This window comes from Macaca nemestrina, chromosome 2 (genome assembly GCF_043159975.1).
Source record: "Macaca nemestrina isolate mMacNem1 chromosome 2, mMacNem.hap1, whole genome shotgun sequence".
NCBI classification, from domain to species: Eukaryota; Metazoa; Chordata; class Mammalia; order Primates; family Cercopithecidae; genus Macaca; species Macaca nemestrina.
In genome coordinates this window covers 33,426,675-33,451,975 of record NC_092126.1, presented here as the reverse complement: position 1 = coordinate 33,451,975, position 25,301 = coordinate 33,426,675, and the positions used below count along the sequence as shown (strand labels likewise).

Below are 25,301 nucleotides of genomic sequence, written 5' to 3'. Positions count from 1 at the left end.
GTTTCTGAATACAGTATTATTCTTTGATTCTTACATCTTTTTGACTTCCTTGCTCTCTTCTTCTTCCAAATAATGCTATTTTTATTTCTTTCTCGGGAAAAGTTGTTTCTTACAACTTCCCCTATCTATTGGTCAATTCATGTGTTCTTTGAAATATATATTAGCTCTTTTTTAATTTAAAAATAAATTTTTTTAATTGTTGAAAGTAATACATGCTTATATTACTTTTGGAAATAAAACTTAGAAAAATTTGGAAAATATAGAAACCAAGAAGAAAATAAATGATGGTTAATCCTACAACCCATGCACAATCTCTGTTAAAGCTTTGATGTTTTTTTCCCATAGCACTTCCTTTTCTCTTTCCATCCCATTTATCCCTTTCTGTCATATGCTGATGGTTAAGAGAAGGCTTCTGGAGCCTTCTAGAGCTAGACTTCTGGGTTCAAGTGTTCGCTTTGTCACTAGTGGTGGCTCTTGGAAAATCATTTAATTTTTTTGTGGCTTAGTTTACCTATCTGTAAAATGAAAATAAGAATAGTGCCTGTCTTACTGGTTGTTAGGGGATAGTTGAATTAATATATGTAGCAGTACCTGGCATAAGTGCTGTGTATATATTATATTACTTCCAAATTTTATTTTATTATTTCTTATACTTTTTTCTAATAACATACTTTAAGCATTTTTTCATATCATTAAAAATTTATTTGAAACCATAATTTAATAGGTCTAAACTATTCCATTATATAGTTTTGCAAAAATTTAACCCTTCTTTTGGATATTTAAATTATTTTCATTTTTTTCTGTCATATATAGATTATCTATATATTTGGTGTAAATATGTAACATATGTATGTAAGTAGTTGTTTCTGATTATTTTCTTAGGATAGCAGTGAACAATTTTAATTACTTTGTTAAAGAATGTGAATTTATTTTTAAAACTCATGACACATTTATAAGCTATTCAAAAAGATTATATCATTTTGCATTCCCATCTCCATTAAGTGCTGCACACCCATCCAGTGTGAAATAGGCTTTACTTAGTCCTTGCCTGTTGGAAGGGTAAAATGATAACTTGTTTTGATATATATATTTTAGCTTAACTATCAAGTTGAAAAACTTCCTCATGTTGATTATGTATTCATATTTCTAATTCTATGAATTTTAAAATTCATTATTTTGGCTTTTTTTCCTGATATTTATGCTTTTCTTGTTCTTTTTGAACTTTTACATACATGTTAAGAACATTAATTTTTAAAATTAAGTGCACGTTTCTTAGTTCTTTAACTTGATTTTTAAATCTTTTTTGTAGACAGTTTTTCTGAAGTCAGTTTATTCGATCTTTTTGCTTTGTGATTTTTTTTTTTTACTTTTGTGTGTAAAGTCTTTTCCCATTCCAGAATTAGATTAATAATCTGTTGTGTGCTTGTCTTCTTTTCTTTTTCGTGCTTTATTTTTTACACTTAACTGTTTAATTGATCTTTATTTTTGGTCTGGGATGTGAGGTGAAATCTAAATTTTCTTTTTCTTCTCAGATATGTAACTGATTTTCCCAACATAGTTTATTAAGCATTTTTTTGTTTTTTTCGTACTGGTTTGTGAAACTGTTTTATCATCTGTTGCATGCCTCTGTCTGTTAAGATCAGTTTTCTGGCTATCTAGTCTGTTCCATTGATTTTTCTATTCTTGTACTCATAGCCATATTCAATTTACATTATTATATATTTTGAATCACCTGTATTATCTGATAGGGTAAGTTTCAGATGTCATTATTCATTTTCAAAATATTTTTAGCTATTTTAGCTCATTGTACATTTCAGTATGTAAAGTTCCTAAATTTAATCCACTGGAATTTTAGATAGTATTTTTCCATTTATTAAAGAAAACAATTATAACATTATTTTTTAATCATAAAGGAAATAGGCTTTTAGAAATTATTTAAAATTTAATCAAAATTTATAATGTGTGAAAAACAATAATTGATTTTCCAGAGGCAGCTACTCAGCTTTGTGCTTTTATTTTAGTGTTTTCAGGTGATTATTACCATATCTCTAAATAATATTTTTATATTACTATTCTTAGAATAACCAACTTTGGATTTTATCTCTTTGTTTTCTGTGCCAGATGAAGATTTAATTCACTCATATGCCTTGATCCTTCTTCTCTTCTGAGTTTTTGAGATGTTGACTACTGTTTTCAGTGCTTTAGTTTTTAGTTTGTTGTTTTAATAACTTGAAGTAATTAAATCTATTTTGTATTGCTCCACCTCTGATTTGCACTACAAGATTAGTGCCCCCTTTTTTTTCTCTTTACCTTTGTCTCTCTTTTTATTGTTTGGTTAGTTGAGAATTGAGAATTCTCAACAATTTTTTTGTCATAGTTAATAATACATTCTGTTCTATAATCACAATGAAGTCTGGTATAGACTGATTATGAAGCTTCAAAACAAAATACATGATTAGGAATGTGTAAATTTTATTGACTGTGGAGCCAAGTAGTATACTGTAATTATATTTGCTCCATCATAATCCCAGTTCAGTGACTGCCCCCTCACCATTTGAGTATGTTTATAGCAAGGCCAGTGGATTCTACTTTGCTCCCTCTTCTAGGTACTAAATACACTATTTTAATTTCATATTTGGACTGTGATTTTCTTGAGCAATTTTTTGTTTGTTCCAGAATTTTAGATTTCTTTGTTCTCTTTTTAGAAAGAAAAGTAATATATTGTCACCACAACCGTAATAGCTAGCTTCTTTCTTATTAATTTTATTTGTTACTTAGAATCTATTCCATTTTCTTTTCGATGACATTCTTGAAATTTATTAGCTGTTAATTCTAATAAGGGCTGACTGATTTCTAGGTCTTTGCTAGCTTTTTTTTGCCCTTGAATTCTTAGGTTGAAACTTTCCTAGAAAGGGTTGCATGGGGGGCAAACCTTTAATAGTCCTTATATGTCTTGAAATGACTTTTTTATTTAATTGATAGTTTGACTGAAAATAGAATTCTTTTCATAACTTTTAATGCCTTGCTTGCCTATGTCTTGTCTTCTAACCTCCATTGTTGCTGAAGATTATATAATTCCACTCTGATTCTTCCTTTTTAGGAGACCTATATTTTCATTTCTATAAGTTCTTAGGATCTTAGCTTTTCTATGGTGTCTGAGAATTTCCTGATGATTTGCTTTGCTGTGGGTCTTTTTAACTTTATCATGCTGGGTAGGAAGTGCAATGTTCTTTCCTAGGTAATTGATCAGTATGTTTGACTTTTGCTTAATTTTATTACTTTACTTAATGATATATGTATTTTTAGGTATTGAATAATCACATAATATTGCTTTTCATTTCCAGGTGTTGCTGCCTATGTTGGCTGGCAAAGCTCCTCAATTCTCAAGCCCCTGCTGCAACAAGGTCTTAGTGATGCTGAGGAATTTGTCATTGTGAAAGCTCTTTATGCCCTTACTTGTATGTGCCAGTTAGGACTGCTACAAAAACCCCATGTTTACGAATTCGCCAGTGATATTGGTAAGTTTCTGTTTCTCAAAATTAGAACGAGATTGGAAAAACTTTATAAAATTTCTAGGTAATATAGAATAAGAATTGCAACTTTATTGTTCCTACTATTGATTGTGTGGGGTTCCTACCGTTGATTGTGTGGGTGTGCATGCATGTATGTATGTGTATATGTGCATGCTTATGTGTATGTGACAGACAGACAAGCTGACTCATTGGGCCCTCCAGGCTGGTTGGGAAGTACTGCTTTGTTTTCATCTGTTATTAAGTCTGTGTTACCCTTGTCAAAAAGCAAGACTTTGGTGTTTTATTTTGTTTGTTTGTTTTGCGACAGAGTCTCACTCTGTCGCCCAGGCTGGAGTACAGTGGTGTGATCCTGGCTCACTGCAACCTCCACCTCCCAGGTTTAAGCCATTCTCCTGCCTCAGCCTCCTGAGTAGCTGGGATTACAGGTGCCTGCCACCATGCCCAGCTTATTTTTTTTGTATTTTTAGTAGAGACGGAGTTTCACCATGTTGGCCAGGCTGGTTTCAAACTCCTGACCTTGTGATCTGCCTGCCCCAGCCTCCCAAAGTGCTGGGATTACAGGCATGAGCCACCGTGCCTAGCCAAGACTTTGTTTTTAAAAAAACCATGATATGGGTCAAGCCTTGACTGGTCTGAAGATGAAAATTATTTTTGGGCACTTGACCAGCAGTCAAGTTGAAAATTGGATGTGAAGGATCTGTCACTGCATTGATTACCAGTTAAGAATTCATAGACTTGAATAATATATTTGTTCTATTATGATTTCACATAATACATTGCTTCTGTGGCCTAATTAGTTATTTCCAAATAACTTTTGGACATTATTTTTGAAATTTAATATAGCTTATAATTAGCATTTTATTTATCTACAAAACACATGCGCATCAATTTTAAAGCAAAAATTATCATGAAAATAGTTTTTTACCCCTGCACACAAAGTTTGCGGAGATTTTTCTGGACCTTGTTATTTCTAGTCTTTGATCCCAGGATGAATACATGGAGTGCTCATATATCTTCAGTGTCAAAATAAATTATGTTTATGTGCAGAATAAACCCAGTGTGGTACTACTTCTTCGATGGATAACTCTCTTAGAACTACAACTGAATTTGATATGAAAACTATGGGGGGAAAAACAGTTTTCTGAGAAAAATCAAGTAAACAATCATTTGTTGGCATTTAAAACTTTAAAAGTAAACAATTTTAGTAACTTAGAAACACCTACTTATTTAAAACAAATGATAGACTATATGCATCTCTCTCATTCTGTTTTTAAACTATGTGTATTCTGTTGTAGTGATTTTTTCCCCTGCTTTATTGATGTATAATCAACAAATAAAGATAGTATATTATGTTCAACATGATATTTTGATATATGTATACTTTGTGAAGTAATTATGGTAATCAAGTTAATTGACATATCCATAGTTCTTTTTCTTTAGTGATAAGAACATTTAAGAGTTATATCCCAGTGATTTTCGAGTATACATTTTTATTAATTATGATCACCACGCTGTACTTGCACATACACTGTACAGGAACTTATTCATCTTGTCTAACTGAACTTTTGTATCCTTTGACTAACACCTGCCCATTCCACCCTCCCTTCTACCCCAGCCCCTGGTAATCACCATACTACTTTCTACTTCTATGAGTTCAGCTTTTTTAGATAATATGTATTATTACTTCGATCATACAATATCTGTCTTTCTGTTTCTGGCTTATTCTACTTAGCATAATGTTCTCCAGTTTCATCTGTGTTGTTTCAAATAACAGGATATTTTTATTTTTTAGGACTGAGTAGTATTTTAGTTGTATATATACACCATTTTTTTTTTTTTATTCATTCATCAATGGACACTTAAGTTGATTTCCTATCTCGACTCTTATGAATAATGCTGCAGTGAACATGGGAGTGCAGATATCCCTTCAACATACTAATTTCATTTCCTTTGGATATATACCCAAAAGTGGGATTGTAAGATCATAGATAGTTCCGTTTTTAATTTTTTTTTAAAGACACACGGTTTTGCTCTGTCACCCAGGCTGGAGTGCAGTGGTGTGATCACAGCTCACTGCAGCTTTGATCTCCCTGGCTCAAGCTCTCTTCCGGCCTCAGCCTCAAGTAGCTGGAACCACAAGCATGTGCCACCATGCCTGGCTAGTATTTATTTATTTAGAGACGGAGTTTCGCTCTTGTTGCTCTGTGCTGGCTGCCTGGACTTTGGGGAATGTTGACATGGGTTATGTGAAACTACCCTTCCTGCCCTCTTCTTTGGGGCTTTTCTCATTTTTGTGCTATACCCTGGTGCTGTAATCTCTCACCTGGATTCCTTTGTAATGGTGTTTTTATGCATTGATAGTTGTTAAAACAGATTTTTTTCTACAAGAGGATGAACGCTGAAATGTCCTATTCAGCCATGTTGTTTTCACTGCCTAGTGACTCTTAAAGAGAATAGTGGTGGTGGTTTTGATGGTGATTGTGATTTCTTTGGTACTCCTTTTAAAAACTGTACTCTTCCCATTTAGCTATTGTGAATATTTTCCCCCACACTTTTCTTCTGATAAGTTGAATGTGCTAGATAAAGAAAAGATTGATTGGGAGGCTGAGGCAGGCGAAATCCGACCTGAGGTCGGGAGTTCAAGACCTGCCTGATCAACATGGAAAAACCCCGTCTCTACTAAAAATACAAAATTAGCCAGGCTTGGCAGTGCATGTCTGTATTCCTTGCTACTCGGGAGGCTGGGGCGGGAGAGTTGCTTGAACCCAGGAGGTGGAGGTTGCGGTGAGCTGAGATTGCGCCGTTGCACTCCACCTGGGCAATAAGAGCGAAACTCTGTCTCAGAAAAAAAAAAAAGGAAGAAAAGATTGAATAGGCTATTTCATAGGCAGTTCTTTAGATTCAGGCTTCTTGTTTTGAGTATTTGAGGTGCTTTGTATCAGGTACCTACTTTCTGATATAATAATGCTGTAGAACAGTCAACCACAGAATCTCAATAAATCCTTCAGTAAATTTTTCATCATGCACCCGTGGGTTGTATAGGTGGCCCTGCTTCAGGTTCTGCATCTCCAGGTTGTCTGTGATGACTGTGATTCATCTGTCTCATTCTGGGGCCCTCATTGTAGGGGCAGTGGCTACCCACATAATGTTCTCATGGTGATGACAGAAGCACGAGAGGGCAAACCCAGCTATGTAGCACATTTCAAATTCCTGTTTGTCCTAATATTCATTGGCTAAAGCAAGTGATATAAACCAAAAGCAAGGGGGCAGAGAAGTATCCTTTGTATACTGCAGGTGTATACAAAGTGAATGAGTGTGGTTGTATAATACAGGAAAGTTAAGAATAAATAATACATTATAATACAGTTCCCAACTCCTGTCAAACCGTTATGGGTTTAGCTACTTTCTGGAGGTTTACCAATGTTTTTCCAATCCTCATTTTCCCTCTTATCACAGGGAAAATACTCACTGTCCCTTGTTGGATGGATCAGAGGCTGCAGGGTATTTATGAAATAGACAAAATCTTCTTCATTTATAATTAGAAGATTTAGAAATGCGAGACCTTGGGAGAGGGATGTTTCGAATGCATCTTTTCTCCTTCCCCTTTTAATATAAGTATTATTAGCCTATAATTGTATTCCTGTTTCTCTGTTAATGTGTATTTCTTATATACATTAAATAAATATCAGAGGATAAATAAATATCGTCTGAATGCTGATGTGTTTGCATCCTCAGAGCTAATACAATTTTTCTTGCCTTTAAAAGTTTGGATTTTATTCTAAATCAGGTTAGTCTAATGTCAATTAGTTGAAATCATTGATTTTATGTTTAGTACATAAAATCATTAAAATAAAAGGTATGGAAAGACATTTAATTCTTTGGTTTAATGTCATATTTTAAACTTTTTAAGAATAGGTATCATGTTTTCAGCTTTTTTGTTTCCATTCATTAATGGCTTGTGAAAGTAACTGTGAGTTATGTGTTAGATTTGATCAAACCACTGCATTAAAAGAATATCAGATGGGCCAGATTGTTCCTTTCATCTTTATGCTGTAGCTGGAGAAGTAACTTCTCCCCAATTTCTCTGCCCCTTGGGTACAAGTTGGGGAATAATAGTTAGCTATATGCTGTTGGGACTTGTTATGTTTGTAACAGTTTTTAATCCAGTGTTATAAATGAGTAGTGCCCACACAATTTTAGTTCTGACTAAAAAATATAAATTTTAAGTCCTCAGCTATGAGGTAACTGTTTCTATTCTTTTGTGGTACTGCTGTGATATTTATGATAAGAGAATATTATAAACAGTGTGTCCACTTGATTGAGTTTATGCCTCAGGGTCATTGAGTATGTGAAGGCTCCTGATAGTAACATTGTGGCAAAATACTTTTGTCAGTTATGTTATAATGTAAAAATTTGTTTATCCCAATAGTTTGAAATAACTTATTTGATCCCTACCTTTTCTTTTCCTCTTTAGCCCCCTTCCTGTGTCATCCCAATTTATGGATACGTTATGGTGCCGTGGGATTTATCACAGTGGTAGCTCATCAAATAAGTACAGCTGATGTCTACTGTAAACTGATGCCTTATCTTGACCCATATATTACCCAACCAATAATACAGGTATACATGTTCCAAGTTGGAGTCAGTCTTTCCTCCAAACTGTGCCTCTTTAAAAAAAATGTGCAGAGAGCCCTATTTTTCTTAACATTTTTAAGTATTTAAATTGGGCTATAGCATTTTTATATTCTTTCAAGCTAATTAATACTAATGAACCAAGCACCTCTGAAGGTCAGAAAAGTGCAAAAGATTATTATGTTTTACATCATGTTGTATCTAATGTAGCGTACAGTAGTTCATATATTTTCTTCTGTGTAATATAAAGCATCTGTTAAAAATGAAATATAGTCTAGCAAAAATATATGTTGATGGACCTCTGCTTTTTATTTTAAAAAGTATTACTGATTGCATCCAGTTATAATAAATTAGAAAAAGTCTTTTTCAAATTTAAGTTTTTCACCACTAACTGGTTGTTTGATGTCTTTTCTTTTTTATTCTAACAACACCACAACCTCTGCCCCACCTCTAGCAGTACTTGGTGATAAACTTTGAGTCTTTGGTATGTACAGGGCAAATATTATTCACCTAGCTCTTCAGTGTTTATACCCTTCATCTTGCTAGACAGCAAACTATCAAGATAGGCATTTAAATGGAATGAAATGGTGAAGGATGATTCTAGCTGTTAAAACATCCTGAAAGTTCCTATTTTTACCAGAACTCCATTTCCCATTTGGAATTCACATACCTGTCTGGCTTTCTCCTACTTTTGTATTTCAATGTGCCTTCTCTTTGTTTGGAGAAAATGGCCTTGGATAAACTCTGGAAACTAGGAAGTTTTGGTTATACCCTCTTTTCTTCATAGATTCATTCATTTCTAGAGGTTATCATTCTTTATTTCATAGAGTTTGTAGGATTTTTTTTATTTTTACCCCAAGAGCAACTTACATATACATGAAAGATGGATAACGCTATCAGAAAAAATGCCCTTTTAGAAAAGTTTATGCTTCCTTGAAAATTAGGCCTAGAGATATCATCTACTCCTTTTGAGTAGTTACTCTATTTAAAAGTTTGCTCATTGAACTTTTTCTTTTGTCACTGTTTTATATTTTGAAAGGCCAGGATCAGAAGTTGAGAGGCTAATTATTCATTTGCTTCATGAATCTTATTTTTCTACAATTTGGATTAGAGAAAAGATACCTTTTTATGCTGCTTTCCACTGACTGACTTCACCAAGGAGTTAAATATACCTAAAGGAAGTCCTCTTGGTGCTTCTGCTAGAGTCACAGAAAAAAAAAGAAGATAACTTGGTTACTATCAGCAGGTTCATCCATTTTATTATATTTGCATTGACAAGGAATGTATTCCTTTTGGATAATTAAAGGAAGGATTTTATAAACACTATGGAGATAGCAATGGTTTTTAGAAGTGGTTGAATCTACCAGGAAAATGTGATGACTGAAGGAAGACCTATGGTTATTGAGCATCTTTTCTGGATCAGTACCTAGTGGTTGTCAGATCTGTGAACTGTACATACGTTTTGGATGTAGGATGTTGTCTGACATATTGGGATCTAGAAAAGGCTCTTTTTTTCTCTAGAATTTCCTGGATTGGATGATTAGTCTTCCAATGATAGATACAGATGTGTGGTGTAGTGCTAACAATGAAAAGTAAGCGATACCTTAGCTCTTTAAAGTTTACTAGTATTCTTTTTTCTTCTACACAATTAAAGATGTTGATATCTATTATTTTCTTAGAAAATAAATATGTTAACTTTTCGCAAGTTGTATTTATTGAATTTGAAAATAACTGTACATGTTATAATTTTAGCTGATCCTTTTTATTCTTCTAATATAGATTGAAAGGAAACTTGTTCTGCTCAGTGTTTTAAAGGAACCAGTAAGCCGTTCTATATTTGATTATGCTTTGAGGTCTAAAGATATTACTAGCTTGTTCAGACATCTTCACATGCGTCAGAAGAAACGAAATGGTTCTCTTCCCGACTGCCCTCCGCCAGAGGATCCTGCCATAGCTCAGCTTCTGAAGAAGCTGCTCTCACAGGTTGTATCACCCTTCCAAAGCCTTATATTTAAATGCGAATTTCATAAAAATATTGAAGTGTCCATTTAGCTTTTAAAAAATGTTTTTGATTGATTAGATTACATCCTAAAAATCTGGCAAACATCTTTTTTTTTTTTTTTTTTTGAGACGGAGTCTCACGCTGTTGCCCAGGCTGGAGTGCAGTGGCGCGATCTCGGCTCACTGCAAGCTCCGCCTCCCGGGTTCCCGCCATTCTCCTGCCTCAGCCTCCTGAGTAGCTGGGACTACAGGCGCCCGCCACCGCGCCCGGCTAATTTTTTGTATTTTTAGTAGAGACGGGGTTTCACTGTGGTCTCGATCTCCTGACCTTGTGATCCGCCCGCCTCGGCCTCCCAAAGTGCTGGGATTACAGGCTTGAGCCACTGCGCCCGGCCTAAACATCTTATGCATTTGCTTTGAATCCTAAACAAAGATAATACTAAGATGATGATACAGTATCAGGTTAAGCTAAATAAGGAATCATGGGAGACCTGTTATGTTTCTTTTATAATTACTGGCTAAATAAATGAGGGAAAGGCAGTAGAAATAACCTTAGATTTAATTAGTATTCTTGATTCAGTTCTATGTTTTACCAAAAATATAATGAAATTTAACTGGAAGAAACATTGCAAAACGCAGATGAAGTATAGAAAAATCCTGGTTCATTTTGATCCAAATTTGTAATTAATACTTGTAAATAGCTGAAATAACTTGTACTTAGAATGCATCTTAGGTATAATAGACCAGCCATTTACTGGTATATCTTAAAAGCCTATGAATTTGAATCAATTAACAAAATCTTATTAGAACTAGGAAGTAATCTTACTACACTTGGCATTGGTAATGCCTCTTTAGAAACATGAATTGTATTCATGACAAAAAGGCCAAAAGCAATTGCAACAAAGGCCAGAATTGACAAATGGGATCTAATTAAACTAAAGAGATTCTGCACAGCAAAAGAAACCATCATCGGAGTGAACAGGCAGCCTACAGAATGGGAGAAAATTTTTGAAATCTACCCATCTGACAAAGATCTAATATCCAGAATTTACAAGGAACTTCAGTGTATTTACAAGAAAAAAATAACCCCATTGAAAAGTGGGCAAAGGATATGGACAGACACTTCTCAGAAAAAGACATTTCCACAGCCAACAAACATATGAAAAATAGCTTAACAACATTGATGATCAGAGAAATGCAAATCAAAACCACAATGAGATACCATGTCACGTCGGTCAGAATGGCAGTTACTAAAAAGTCAGGAAGCGGGCCAGGCACTGTGACTCAGGCCTATAAACCCAGCACTTTGGGAGGCCAAGGTGGGTGGATCACCTGAGGTCAGGAGTTCCAGACCAGACTGGCCAACATGGTGAAACCCCATCTCTACTAAAAATACAAAAATTAGCCATACGTAGTGTTCTGTGCCTGTAATCCCAGCTACTTGGGAGGCTGAGGCAGGAGAATCACTTGAACCTGGGAAGTGGAGGTTGCAGTAAGCAGAGATCGCGCCACTGCACTCCAGCCGGGCGACAGAGTGAGACTCTGTCTCCAAAAAAAAAAAAAAAAAGTCAGGAAAAAATAGATCCTGGGGAGGCTGTGGAGAAATAGGAACACTTTTACACTGTCAGTGGGAGTATAAATTAGTTCAACCATTGTGGAAGACAGTATGGTGATTCCTCAAGGGTCTAGAACCAGAAATACCATTTGACCCAGCAATCCCGTTACTGGGCATATACCCAAAGGAATGTAAATCATTCTACTATAAAGACACATGCACGTGTATGTTTATTGCAGCACTATTTACAATAGCAAAGACATGGAACCAACCCAAATGCCCATCAATGATAGACTGGATAAAGAAAATGTGGTACATATACACCGTGAAACACTACACAGCCATAAAAAGGCATGAGAGCATGTCCTTTGCAGGGACATGGATTAAACTGGAAGCCATTACCCTCAGCAAACACAGAAACCGAAAACCAAACACTACATGTTCTCACTCATAAGTGGGAATTGAACAATGAGAACACATGGACACAGAGAGGGAAACAACACAAACCAGGGCCTGTTGAGGGGTGGGGGGTGAGGGGAGGGAACTTAGAGGATGGGTCAGTAGGTGAAGCAAACCACCATAGCACACGTATACCTATGTAACAAACCTGCATGTTCTGTACATGTATCCTGTTTTGCTTTTTAAAGAAAAAACAAAAAATAAATATATGAAGTCTAGGCCAGGCATGTTGGCTCATGCCTGTAATCCCACCACTTTGGGAAGCCAAGAAAAAAAGAAATATTAAATCTAAATTTACATCTTGTTTCATGAGGGATATGTGGAACTTAGGGAAGCCAAGACAGGAATAAAAATGGTTAAAAATAAAGAATACAGTTGCTGAATATATGCTCTATGAGCCTAATGCAAATTTTAAAGACTTAGTTTGATGTGACTTGAATTCCTGAAGAGTTTTTTCTTTGGGTTTTCTTTTAACCTTGGCTTGTACATTAGATATGTTTTGTATTTTAGAAAGCAATTTGTGGAAAATTGGATTCTGAATCACATTTTTCTTTTTTTTTTTTGGTTCTACAATTTAAAAAAAAGAATGAAAGATAAAGAAAGAAAGAATACCAGTCTTTCTTTTTACTTTCCTTTTATTCATTTTTTAATTATTGTTATTATACTTTAAGTTCTAGGGTACATGTGCACAACATGTAGGTTTGTTACATATGTATACATGTGCCATGTTGGTGTACTGCACCCATTAACTCGTCATTTACATTAGGTATATCTCCTAATGCTATCCCTCCCCCCTCCCCCCTCCCCACAATAGGACCCAGTGTGTGATGCTCCCCTTCCTGTGTCCAAGTGATCTCATTGTTCAGTTCCCACCTATGAGTGAGAACATGTGGTATTTGGTTTTCTGTTCTTGCGATAGTTTGCTGAGAATGATGGTTTCCAGCTGCATCCATGTCCCTACAAAGGACACGAACTCATCCTTTTTTATGGCTGCATAGTATTCCATGGTGTATATGTGCCACATTTTCTTAATCCAGCCTGTCACTGATGGACATTTGGGTTGATTCCAAGTCTTTGCTGTTGTGAATAGTGCCACAATAAACATACGTGTGCATGTGTCTTTATAGCAGCATGACTTATAATCCTTTGGGTATTTCCCCAGTAATGGGATGGCTGGATCAAATGGTATTTCTGGTTCTAGATCCTTGAGGAATCGCCACAGTTTTCCACAATGGTTGAACTAGTTTACAGTCCCACCAACAGTGTAAAAGTGTTCCTATTTCTCCACATCCTCTCCAGCACCTGTTGTTTCCTGATTTTTTAATGTGAATCACATTTTTCTGATGTTTCTTCTGAGTAAGTAATCCTTATCAAAGAGATTTCAATGTGCAGTAAAAACCATCTCAATCTAAATGTTTCTTCAGGCTTGGCCATTGTGACTCTATTTCTCTCTCCCCTACCTATCCTATATATTAATTTAAAAACCTTCATTCTGGGCCTGGTGCGGTGGCTCACACCTGTAATCTCAGCACTTTGGGAGGCTGAGGTGGGGGCAGATCACGAGGTTGGGAGTTTGAGACCAGCCTGGTTGACATGGTAAAATGCTGTCTCTACTAAAAATCCCCAAAATTGGCTGGGTGTGGTGGTGTGCACCTGTGGCCCCAGCTACTTGGGAGGCTGAGGCAGGGAAATTGCTTGAACCTGGGAGGCAGAGGTTGCAATGAGCCAAGATCGTGCCATTGCACTCCTGCCTGGGTGACAGAGCAAAACTCCGTCTCAAGAAACAACAAAACAAACCTTCATCCTGACATTTTCTTTTCCTTATCAGTCATTAGTTTACCTCATGGGGCCACCCTAGCCCCTTATCTCTTCTTTTTACCTTGCTAAGGTGTCGGTTTTGACACTGGTAAAAGGAGGGAGTGGGAAGGAACAGTTTCCATAGCCGTTCTACTTCCTGCTTCCTACGGTTCTTCTAACTGCTTCTACCACTGCTGCTCCCTCAATGCCAGCCCGCATTACTGGGTGCCATGATAACAAATCACTAAAGCTCACTGACCCATATTCCTCTGAAATGTCAGTGCATGGTATCTTCATTGGTCTGTCAGTGATCCCCTCATTTGTCTGAGTGGAAAAAGAGGAACAAACAACCCCCCATTTTATGTTATCTCTGGTGCCAGTGGCTTTAGTGTCCTAAAGGTTAGGGGACAATCCTCTGTTCAAGAGATAAGCACTGCTAGTAGAAGGGAGAGCAGGCCAGAATCTCTGAAGTTCTTACCAGAAATAACAGCAGAACAACACCAGCTTCCGGTTTTTTGAAAGCCAACAACGACTTTACCACTGTAGTTTGTGATTTCCATATTTTTGACTATTCTTAAAACAAATTTGAGCAACAGATGTTATTCCTGTTTTATAGATAAGGGAATGGAGACACAAGGAAGGTAGTTAACTTGCTTATGTTCAGATAGTGCAGTAAGTTTCAGAGTTGGCATTTGAATCTAAACCTACCTGATTCCAAAGCCTACACTCCTACACTATGCTGTGTTGCCTCTAAAGTCAAATAAATAGAGGACATGGAACTAAGACTCAGAAGCTTGCTTGGGTTTTATACAGACTTAGGAAGAAGCCCATGTGCAGTTTATCTCCTCCAGCCCCTTATAAGCCTTTTCTCTACCTTCATTTCTTTTTGGTCCCTGTGCTACCTGAGTTTCTTAGGATTATTAGCAGAGACTTAGATCCAGGGGAGGCTTTGGAGATAGGAATTGAGTCCTTGTTTCTTTCTTTCTTTCTTTCTTTCTTTTTTTTTATTGAGATGGAGTTTGTTGTTGCCCAGGCTAGAGTGCAATGACACGATCTCGGCTCACCACAACCTCCACCTCTCGGGTTCAAGCGATTTTCCTATCTGAGCCTCCCGAGTAGCTGGGATTACAGGCATGTGCCGCCAGGCCTGGCTACTTTTGTATTTTTAGTAGAGATGGGGTTTCTCCATGTTGGTCAGGCTGGTCGTGAACTCCCAACCTCAGGTGATCTGCCTGCCTTGGCCTCCCAAAGTGCTGGGATTACAGGCGTGAGCCCCCGCGCCCGGCGAGTCCTTGTTTCTAATATCAGGGCTACAGAGTGAAGGGCCATATTTTTAGTTTCTGCAAGCGGGCAATATGAACACTCCTACATAATTTTTTTTTAGCTTACAGTTCTTCAGTGCTCTTCTATACGGAACTGTACTTGAGACACATCATGGGTAAAGTAGGCCTTTCTAGACAAGCCTAGCATTGTTTCTATGGGAAAATATGTTAGTAGTTCCAGCTAATAGACTTAACATACACTTTTGGAACATTATCCATATGGGAGTTGGAATCTGTACTCCAGATTTTCAGTAGAACTTACATTAAGAGACGACTCTTGGAAGGACTGTTTTCGTTAGATCCATCTACAAGAGCTTCCTGTTTTATTTGTGTCCATTTAATCAGGTTCTAATAAATAATACAAAATGATTTCACTCCTTTAAAAATGAGTTCCATTTTTAATGATTTTTATTTTTGTACTTTTTGACAGATTAGTATAAATACAGCTTTAAAATTCAAAAGCTATAAGAAGATACGTAATGCAATGTTAAGTTTTTATCTAATCCCTGCCCTCCAGCCATGCAGTTTCTTTCTCTGTCGATTGTGAATTTTATGTTGGGTGTTGAATTGCTTTGCAGTGTTGGACTTGTTCTGCTGCACAGTTACTTGGAATCAGTTTCATCCTTTTAAGCTTTGCTTTTAAGCTTTGTTAAGATAGGTTTAGGATAGGTCCAGACCAACCCTTAGTTGGTCAGTTTAGTCCCACTGCTAAGGACTTTTCAGAACATGATGCTTTGTGTATAGTAAGAGGTCTTTCACTGTTCCCAGCCTTGTGTTGTTCTTTCTATGGCCTCAGGTAGTTTCCTTATGCATACATAGTTTAATATTCAGCCAAATACTTCAGGAGACCCTTCTGTAGCCCTCTGAAGCTCTCATTCTATGCAGATCCCTCTTCTTCATTTCTCTGCCCCACAGAGTTAGCTTTTGTAGCTTTCTTGAACTCTGATGTGTCCTTGAAATCAGCTCTGTTTTATTCTATGTTCCTTCTGCCATAGCCTGGCAACTCTAGACAGTATTGCTGGGACAGTCATAGGACTCAGTTTTAAATATTTTAGGCATTGTAGCCCTGTCTGCCTGTTTTCCCATGCCTGAAATGTGTGTGTCTGTGTGTGTGTGTGTGTGTGTGTGTGTGTTTTGTATGGTTTGAAGTTGTTTAAAGTGGAAGGGTAAAACTAGTCTGGTCCCTGTGATTTCATCATGGTCAGAAGCTGAAGTCTGTGGGCATGTTTATGGACTTACACTAATATTGCACTTTCTTAGTTACCATAACTTAGGCTTGATCTTTGGTGGGAAAAAACATCTCCCAGCTTTTTTTTTTTTCCCTTTCTTTTTCAACATTTTCTTGGCTATCCTTGGTTCTTAACATTTTTTTTTTTCTTTTTCAAGAGTTTCTTGGCTATCCTTGATTCTTAACATTTTCTTACACATTTTCCATGTGATTTTTTTCATCAGCTTGTCACTTTATACAATAAAAATTTGTTGATATATTGAGATTGCATTGAACCTGTAGAAGTCAGCTTGTCACTTTTGATTATTTTGAATGCTATTACAATTGGCAAATTAAAACATTATTTTGTTTGTAGCTGGTATATGGAAAAATTTTTATATTTCCTTTTATCCAGCAACCTCATAAAACTTATTAATTATAATAATTTGCTTGTACATTTTCTTTTGAACTTGTACATTCACAATTGTATCATGCATGAACAGTGACTATTTTATTCATTGTTTTTCCAATCTGAGTATCTTTGTTTTCCTTGCCTTTTTTTTTTTTTTTTTTTTTTTTTCTGAGACGGAGTCGTGCTCTGTCACCCAGGCTGGAGTGCAGTGGCCGGATCTCAGCTCACTGCAAGCTCCGCCTCCCGGGTTTACGCCATTCTCCTGCCTCAGCCTCCCGAGTAGCTGGGACTACAGTCGCCCGCCACCTAGCCCGGCTAGTTTTTTTGTATTTTTTTAGTAGAGACGGGGTTTCACCGTGTTAGCCGGGATGGTCTCTCGATCTCCTGACCTCGTGATCCGCCCGTCTCGGCCTCCCAAAATGCTGGGATTACAGGCTTGAGCCACCGCGCCCGGCCATTTTCCTTGCCTTTTTTAAATGACTAGGATATTTAGTATAGTATTAAAGAGATTTGGTGTGAGCAGGCATCCTTGTTTTGCATATCAGAGGGAAAACTCAGATTGTACGATTCAGTGTGATTTTTGCTATCAGTTTTTTGTACAATCTTTTGAACAGATTAAGGAAATCCTCTTTCTGGCTTGTTAAGATGATTATTGGAAGAATGCTAAATTTTATCAAATGTCTTTTATCTGTTGAGATTATTATATGGTTTTTCTATTCTGTTAATGTGTTGAAATATGTTGGTTGATTTTTCATATTTTAAACTTACTTTATTCCCTGGATATTTGAAATAAACACAGCTTTGTCATATTGTATCTGTATATAAATGTAGTTTTAGAAAATAAAATATAAATATATAAAATGTTTTTAGGTACACTGGATTTGGTTTGCTCCTACTTTAGTGGATATTTTTTCATTTGAGTTTATGAACAACCTTGTCCTGTAGTTTTCCTTTCTTGTAATGTTCTTGTCAATTTGTTTGTTTTTTCATGGTACAGTGCTAACATTTTTTTTTATTGAGATACAATTCACTACCATAAAATTCACTCTTGAAGTGTACAGCTTACTGCTTTTTAGTACATTCGCAAAGTTGTGCAACCATCACCACTGTTAAATTCCAGAACATTTTCATCACCCTGTAAAGAAACCCTGTATCCATTAGCAGTCGTTTTCTTTCCCTTAGCCCCTGGCAATCGCTAATCTACTTTCTGTCTCTATGGATTGCTTAATCTGGACATTTCATATTAATGGAATCATGCAATATGTGGCCTTCTGTGTCTGGCTTCTTTCACTGATCTTAATGTTTTTAAGGTCCCCCTATGTTGTAGCATATATCAGTACTTCATTACTATTTATAGCCCTTACTGTGGCCCTCCCTTTTGTGGACTAAAACATAGACTAACAAAAAGAGAGCTCTTACTTTAGCTATAAAGTAGCTATTGTCTATTTAAAGCGAATTTTAGGAGGAGACATGAAAATAAACCAAGTGTTGCAAGTTAACACTGGGATTTAGTCAAGAATATGTCTATTATTATTGTACTTTAATGCAATTTTATTTCATGTTTTTTGGCTTTGTGCCCTCCTAGGGTTGGTTTTATCATAGTCTGCTGAGAATTGTGAATATGACTGTAAACTCTAGTGGGATTCTAGATTGAGGCCTCAGGAGAACTGACATTTTATTAAATGAATGTTTTTTTATTCCTTTGCTTGATAAAAATGTACTAGAGGATTCTGTGGATGGTTGGAAAGAAAGACACGCAGAACTGCTACATTTTCCAGAATATTTAAGTTGCCAATGAATTAATTATTTAGATTGATTACTTAGTATTTGTCTGTTTCAAGTGCGCTAAGTATTTTAGGTGGATTAGCATGTAAATTTCACTATAATCTGATAAGATGGGTGCTAGTAATTATCTTTATAGATTAATAGAAGTGGACACATATAGTAAGTAGTAATTAGGGCTGGAATTTGAACCTAGGCAGTCTGACTTCAGCCATTATCCTAGATTGCTACTGGATTTGTTGCTCAGATCTGCAGTTCAGGCAGCATTCCAATCAATCCTTTAGTTGCACAGTATATTTTGTATATCATAGAATGCCTTTATATTCTTATTCAATATACATTTCTCAACATAACCAGGAGCAAAGTTGAAGTCGGTACACTTTCTTTTGCTTAATATTATACATTCAGAGTTTTTGTTCAGATAATCTTTATTCAACAGTTGTATTTTAAATATTACTAGATATCACACGTTGTGTTCTTTGGAAATTCCAAAGATGAGTTATGTTTGAATACTGTCCTTTAGGAAGAAAGTTAAGATATAAATCATGATACAAATTACAAAGTGCCCTAATAGAATGTTCTGGGAGATCTTAGTAGTGACATGTCATTCTGTGTTGTTAACTATATTTTTCACTTGCACTTGGTTGTTTCACCCTTCTGACTCTTTCAGTTTTAAATTGGGTGATTTGTCCCTTCAGTTGTTAGTCATTCTGAGGTCTGTTTTTATTACTTGTGAAAATAAACTAGAACATATGGTTTTATTTGGTTTTAGGGAATGACAGAGGAAGAGGAAGACAAACTTCTGGCACTGAAAGACTTCATGATGAAATCTAATAAAGCAAAGGCCAATATAGTGGACCAGAGCCATCTTCATGATAGTAGTCAGAAAGGTGTAATTGACTTGGCAGCTTTAGGCATAACTGGGAGACAAGTTGATCTTGTTAAAACCAAACAAGAACCAGATGACAAACGGGGTTAGTATGCTTGTTTGTGTGTGTGTAGCTTGTTGTTGTTAGTTATTTTGTAAGACTGTTTTTTAGCTAATTAATAATAAAAATCCCCATTTCACAGATAAATAACTTTCAAATACAGTGACTCCATTACTTAGCAGGGAGATTTTGGGGAAGAAAATTAGGGAAGCATACTAACAGTTAAGGAAGTAACTTGCCAGAATCACAACTCTGTGTGTGACAAACCAAGGTCTGATTCCAAAGCTCTTCTTTTACAATAAAATCACGTTGTCACCATGGAAGGGTTTGATTGAAGATGAAATTCTGTTTTTTAACCCTTTAACCAGCAACCCAAGAACAATAGTGTATGTAAAATGGTATCAAGTTTTCTAGTTCGTTATTAGTAGGTAATGCCCAATGAATTCAAAAGAAAGATCTTGCTATTAACAATGAAATGCAAGAGTAGAGACCAGATAAGACTTAACCATTTGCAGTCTTGAGATTTGGAACTGTGAGCTCTTGTGACATTGACATTGATTGTATGAAGTTTTTTAAGATCCTGTGCATACCCTTTTTGCATATGCATTCACTGACAATTATATGTCTTTAAAATTTCCTCTATTCTAGCATTAGATTTCGAAGGCAGCTAGTGAATTGTATTTAAAATAAACTTCTAATTCCCAAATTCGAGAAAAAGTATTTGTAACTTAAGTTTTAATGGTTTAGATCCATAATATATAAAACATACAAATTAATAAGAAAGCAAGTCAAAAAAAGAAAGATTGAAGGATATGAACAACTGATAGAATAGAATGCATATATATGAAAAGGTAAATAATTTAATAAATGCAAATTAAAACAGATGCCATTTTCTTACTATTCGCTACTTTAGATATCGTGGTTACTTGAAATTGAGCTGACCTTGGGAAACTAGGAAGTAATTAGGTCTTATTATTAAAATCATTGGAAGCACATCTGTTCCATCTGCCCTAGAAATGAAATGAGAGTTAATGAGTTGATATATGAATATGAATAAATTAGAAATCTTAAGGAACAAATAGGATATGAAGTGTAGTGCTGTCCCTGCCCCCTCTCCTGTCCCCTCCAAAGGCAATAAAAGCACATAATGGTTTTAAAGGCTACTTTCAGACTAACTATTCCGAATATATTTTCATAGCCAGAAAACATGTAAAACAAGACTCAAACGTAAATGAAGAATGGAAAAGCATGTTTGGGTCACTGGACCCGCCAAACATGCCACAGGCCCTACCTAAAGGGAGTGATCAGGAGATGATTCAGACTGGGAAACCTCCTCGTTCCGAGTCCTCTGCTGGCATTTGTGTCCCTTTGTCAACTTCTCCACAGGTACTGTCACCCAGTCAGTGGTCCTTCTAATGTCTTTGAACCCCGTTCTGCTATATTGGATGTTTAAAGGCTGTGTACTGTAGTAGAAAAATCAATATGGTGACTTTTCTTTTAGGGAGGACATATTTCTTTCTAAGACAGGTTTATCTTTAATTTTATAGTGAGGAGGAAATCTAGTTATTGAAAGTACTAAAAAGGTCTCATTTTAGGGTACTTGCCAATAAAGTGATCTGAAATTGTGGGTTGAAGACACTATTATGAACTGTAATTATAATTAGGCTGCAGTGAACCTTTTAAATCTTTTTTATTCCTCCTCCAGTATAACATAGCTGTATCTATAAAGTAGCAAAAATACTTCTGGGAAGAAGTCCCAAATTTCCTATGTGTGATAAATGTCATGATGCTTTTGATATACAGATCATTCCTGACAACAATGGTTAGACTTAGGATTTTTTGAGTTTGTATGGTGTGAAAGTGATATTCATTCATTAGAAACTGTACTCCGGTACCCATATAGCCATCCCATTTTTTGTGTTCAGTACAGATTTCAGTAAGTTACATGAGATAGTCAGCACTTTATTATAAAATAGGCTTTGTGTTAGATAATTTGCCCAACTGTTGGCTAATGTAAGGGTTCTGAGCATGTTTAAGGTAGGCTATGCTAAGCTGTGATGTTCAGTAGTTGGGTGTATTAAATGCATTTTCGACTTAATGATATTTTCAACTTATGATAGGCTTGTTGGGATGTAATGCCATTGTAAGTTGAGGAGCATCTGTATTTGAAATAAGTTTGTAATTTAAGGAGCTCTTTCCTAGTCATTCATTTCTTAAATAAAAAATATTAATTGAACCAGATTAAATTGAAATTCCATTTCTTTTGTTCACTTAATGATAATTTTTGTTTAATGTTATTTTCATGCTAATCTTTTTTTTATATATAAAATGTAGGATTTATATAAAAAATGGAAATGTAGCATTTGTGGTTAAACTTCATTTTAACTGAGTTTTCATTGAAAAATGTATTTAAATGAATTTTAAAATTGGTACATTCATGAGGACAAAAAGCTGTTATAATTTATAGATAAAAACATGGGTACACTTTTATCTTCAAGTATACTTTGCTTATGACGTAAATAGTTAGAATTCTATTTGTTTTGTAGGTTCCAGAAGTGACAACTGTCCAAAATAAAAAACCAGTAATACCGGTTTTAAGTAGTACAATTTTACCATCCACCTATCAGATTCGGATTACAACTTGTAAAACTGAACTTCAGCAACTCATCCAGCAAAAGCGGGAGCAGTGCAATGCTGAGAGAATAGCTAAGCAGATGATGGAAAATGCTGAATGGGAGAGTAAACCACCACCACCTGGTAAAAGTTCCATTGATAGGTAGTTATAGTCTAGTCTGGGTGCTTAAGGCTAGAATCTAATAGAGGAAATGAATACTTAACTACCAGACAAAAGAGGTAAGAACAGAAATGTTATTTGGGAAACCCAGAGGAAGAAGCAGTGAGTAAGAAATTGTGTCATTATTTGTTGATTTGGAGCTTTTTAGTTGTGGGGGCAGCTGGCAAAGTCATATTTAGGCCAATCACATAATAATTTAGCTTATCTGTGCTTCATTTTCCCCACTTATAGTACTAGGTTTTACCTGTTTAATGTCTTGCCACTTTCTCATTTGAATGTCTGGCTTCTTTGACCAAATTCCTGCTTTTAATTTCTGGAAGGTTTAACATACTTTGATTAATATTAAGAAAAAGTTAGAAAATTTAGAAAATGATGAGTACTTTTGAAAAGAAAATAGGCTGGGTGTGGTGGCTTACGCCTGTAATCCCAGCACTTTGGGAGGCTGAGGTGGACGGATCACTTGAGGTCAGGAGTTCGAGACCAGCCTGGTTAACATGGTGTCACCCTATCTCTACTAAAAATACAAAAATTAGCCAGGTGTGGTGGCACACGCCAGTGATCCCAGCTACTCAGGAGGCTAAGGCAGGAGAATTGCTTGAACCTGGGAGGTAGAGGTTGCAGTGAACTCAGATTATGCCACTGCATTCCAGCCTGGGCAACAGAGCAAGACTCCGTCTCAAAAAAAAAAAAAAATAATAATAATAATAATAAAGTAAATAAATAAATAATTAAAAAAGAAAACAACATCACCTTTAACCCTACGCCTTAACGATGATCAACATTAAAATTATGAGGAAGCAGTTCTGTATTGTTAAGACTTAAAAGTAATTTAGAGATACTTCAAATGAAAATCTGACTCAGCTATTTTAGCAGACTTGCCTAGTGTAATGTAGCAGAGCTAGTCTTTGACACAAGATTTGTAGGTTTAAAAATATTTTTTGAGTTTCTATCTCTACATTTTAATGATAAAAATTGAAATTGAGAAGATGCATAGTGTGCTTTTATATAGATATTTACAAATCATGTGAATTCCCATGGGCTACTGATGTGGACTTGGGGAAAATGCTGGTAAAGGTCAGTGATTTAAAGATTTAGAAGATACTATTAAGTGGCAAGTAGCATCGTTAGTTGCATAAATTTTCTCATCAAAATAAATATTTTGGAATTTTTTAATGTTGAAACTTTGTGATATGAATCAATATTATATACCAGCGCTACTTTAAAAACTGAAAAGTTGAGCACAGACTGCTGTATTTTATGTAGAATCTCTTTGTAAGTGGCATATTATACTTAGTAGAGTAATACATTTTATTTAATAAATCACAGAAAAGATGTCAAATTTTGTAGTTCAAGAAATGTGCAGTGACTGTTGGACTCTTGATTTTTTTCTTTCTGCACTTGAGTAGCTGTGAAATTGATTTTCTCCAGAGGGAATGTGCAGCCTAGCCTGGTAGATTATTAGATTTCATGACAAAGTGTTTTTGATCACTTTCAAATCCAGCATATTCTTAAAAATCACATTTAGCTACTGTTCCCACACATGTGAGCCGGAGATCTAAGGGGAAACGTTTTGTTTTTCGTTTTAGAGTAAGCTCGGTTTGGCAGTGGTATCAGTTTCATTTTTGTTTCTTAGTGAAAAGAAATCATTTCTAAAATGACATTATCATCACTCAGGTTGCCACAGTGGTGATTCCCAGTACAGTATGCTCTTTAGCATAGCTTTCTGTTTTATTTTAAAATCTTACGGTATTAAATATAATGAACTGTTATACTTAATACAAAAGAAGCTTATCAAACATTGAAGACAGTTATGTGCAGGTACTTACGTTAGGTGCTGTGAATGAACCATGAATGGATAAGATATGGTTTTTGGTCCCAGGGAATGTATAATTTATTAGAGGAAATTAATCATACTCAAAAAAAGAATATACATAAGAAAACATAGGTTATAGCCGGGCGCGGTGGCTCAAGCCTGTAATCCCAGCACTTTGGGAGGCCGAGGCGGGCGGATCACAAGGTCAGAGATCGAGACCACAGTGAAACCCCGTCTCTACTAAAAATACAAAAAATTAGCCGGGCGCGGTGGCGGGCGCCTGTAGTCCCAGCTACTCAGGAGGCTGAGGCAGGAGAATGGCGTGAACCCAGGAGGCGGAGCTTGCAGTGAGCCGAGATCGCGCCACTGCACTCCAGCCTGGGCAACAGCGTGAGACTCCGTCTCAAAAAAAAAAAAAAAAAAGAAAACATAGGTTATAGATGTCAAAGTACTGGAAAGTCCATGAACATTCTGAGGCTATAATTTATAATACCATTTATACTAATGTGTTTATACCATAGAATAAATGATTTCAAGTAAAAAGAGAATCAACCAACATTTGGATGTTTACTATAGGCTATGGATAATATTAGATTCTTGTATATATCTCATTTGTTCATATAGTCACCCTTTGGGTTAAGTAATATGTCCCTCATTGTACATTTAGGAAATTAAAGGTCATAGAGTTTAAATAAGTAGCTCAAGCTCTCACTTTTATGTATAGTGGAACTGGGCCTCCTAGTGCCCAGTTTCTCTAGACTAGTCATTACCCCATCTACTGAGTCAGTAGTCAGGGATTTCAGAGGTAGCAGGTACCCCTGTGCCTTCATTTTCAGTTAACTGTCGTGCCTTGTCAGATACTGGAGAAGGGCCCCAGGGGCTGCCTTTCTGAAGCTATTTAAGCAACACTTAATTGCTAAGTTGATGTCTCAGTAAATAATATCTGTCATGGTCCAATAGACCACTCTTTATTGGCAACTATTGGTACTTCCAAATATTTTAGTTGTGATTGTTTGCAAGCTGGTTGTTGGTTATTATAATGGGGGATGATGGGGAGACTGTATT

General features: G+C 36.0%; 1 protein-coding gene across 2 annotated transcripts in view; it reads left to right on the top strand.

Annotated features, from left to right (window-relative positions):
* LOC105490395 (phosphoinositide-3-kinase regulatory subunit 4) overlaps positions 1-25,301 on the top strand; it is a 73,725-nt gene that overhangs the window by 22,151 nt on the left and 26,273 nt on the right. For both annotated transcript variants that reach the window (XM_011755942.2, XM_011755943.2), the window contains exons 7-12: positions 3,345-3,518; positions 8,008-8,153; positions 9,945-10,148; positions 19,473-19,674; positions 20,828-21,015; positions 22,176-22,386. In XM_011755942.2, coding sequence (XP_011754244.2) covers positions 3,345-3,518; positions 8,008-8,153; positions 9,945-10,148; positions 19,473-19,674; positions 20,828-21,015; positions 22,176-22,386 — 1,125 coding nt within the window. The remainder of the gene's footprint in view (positions 1-3,344; positions 3,519-8,007; positions 8,154-9,944; positions 10,149-19,472; positions 19,675-20,827; positions 21,016-22,175; positions 22,387-25,301) is intronic.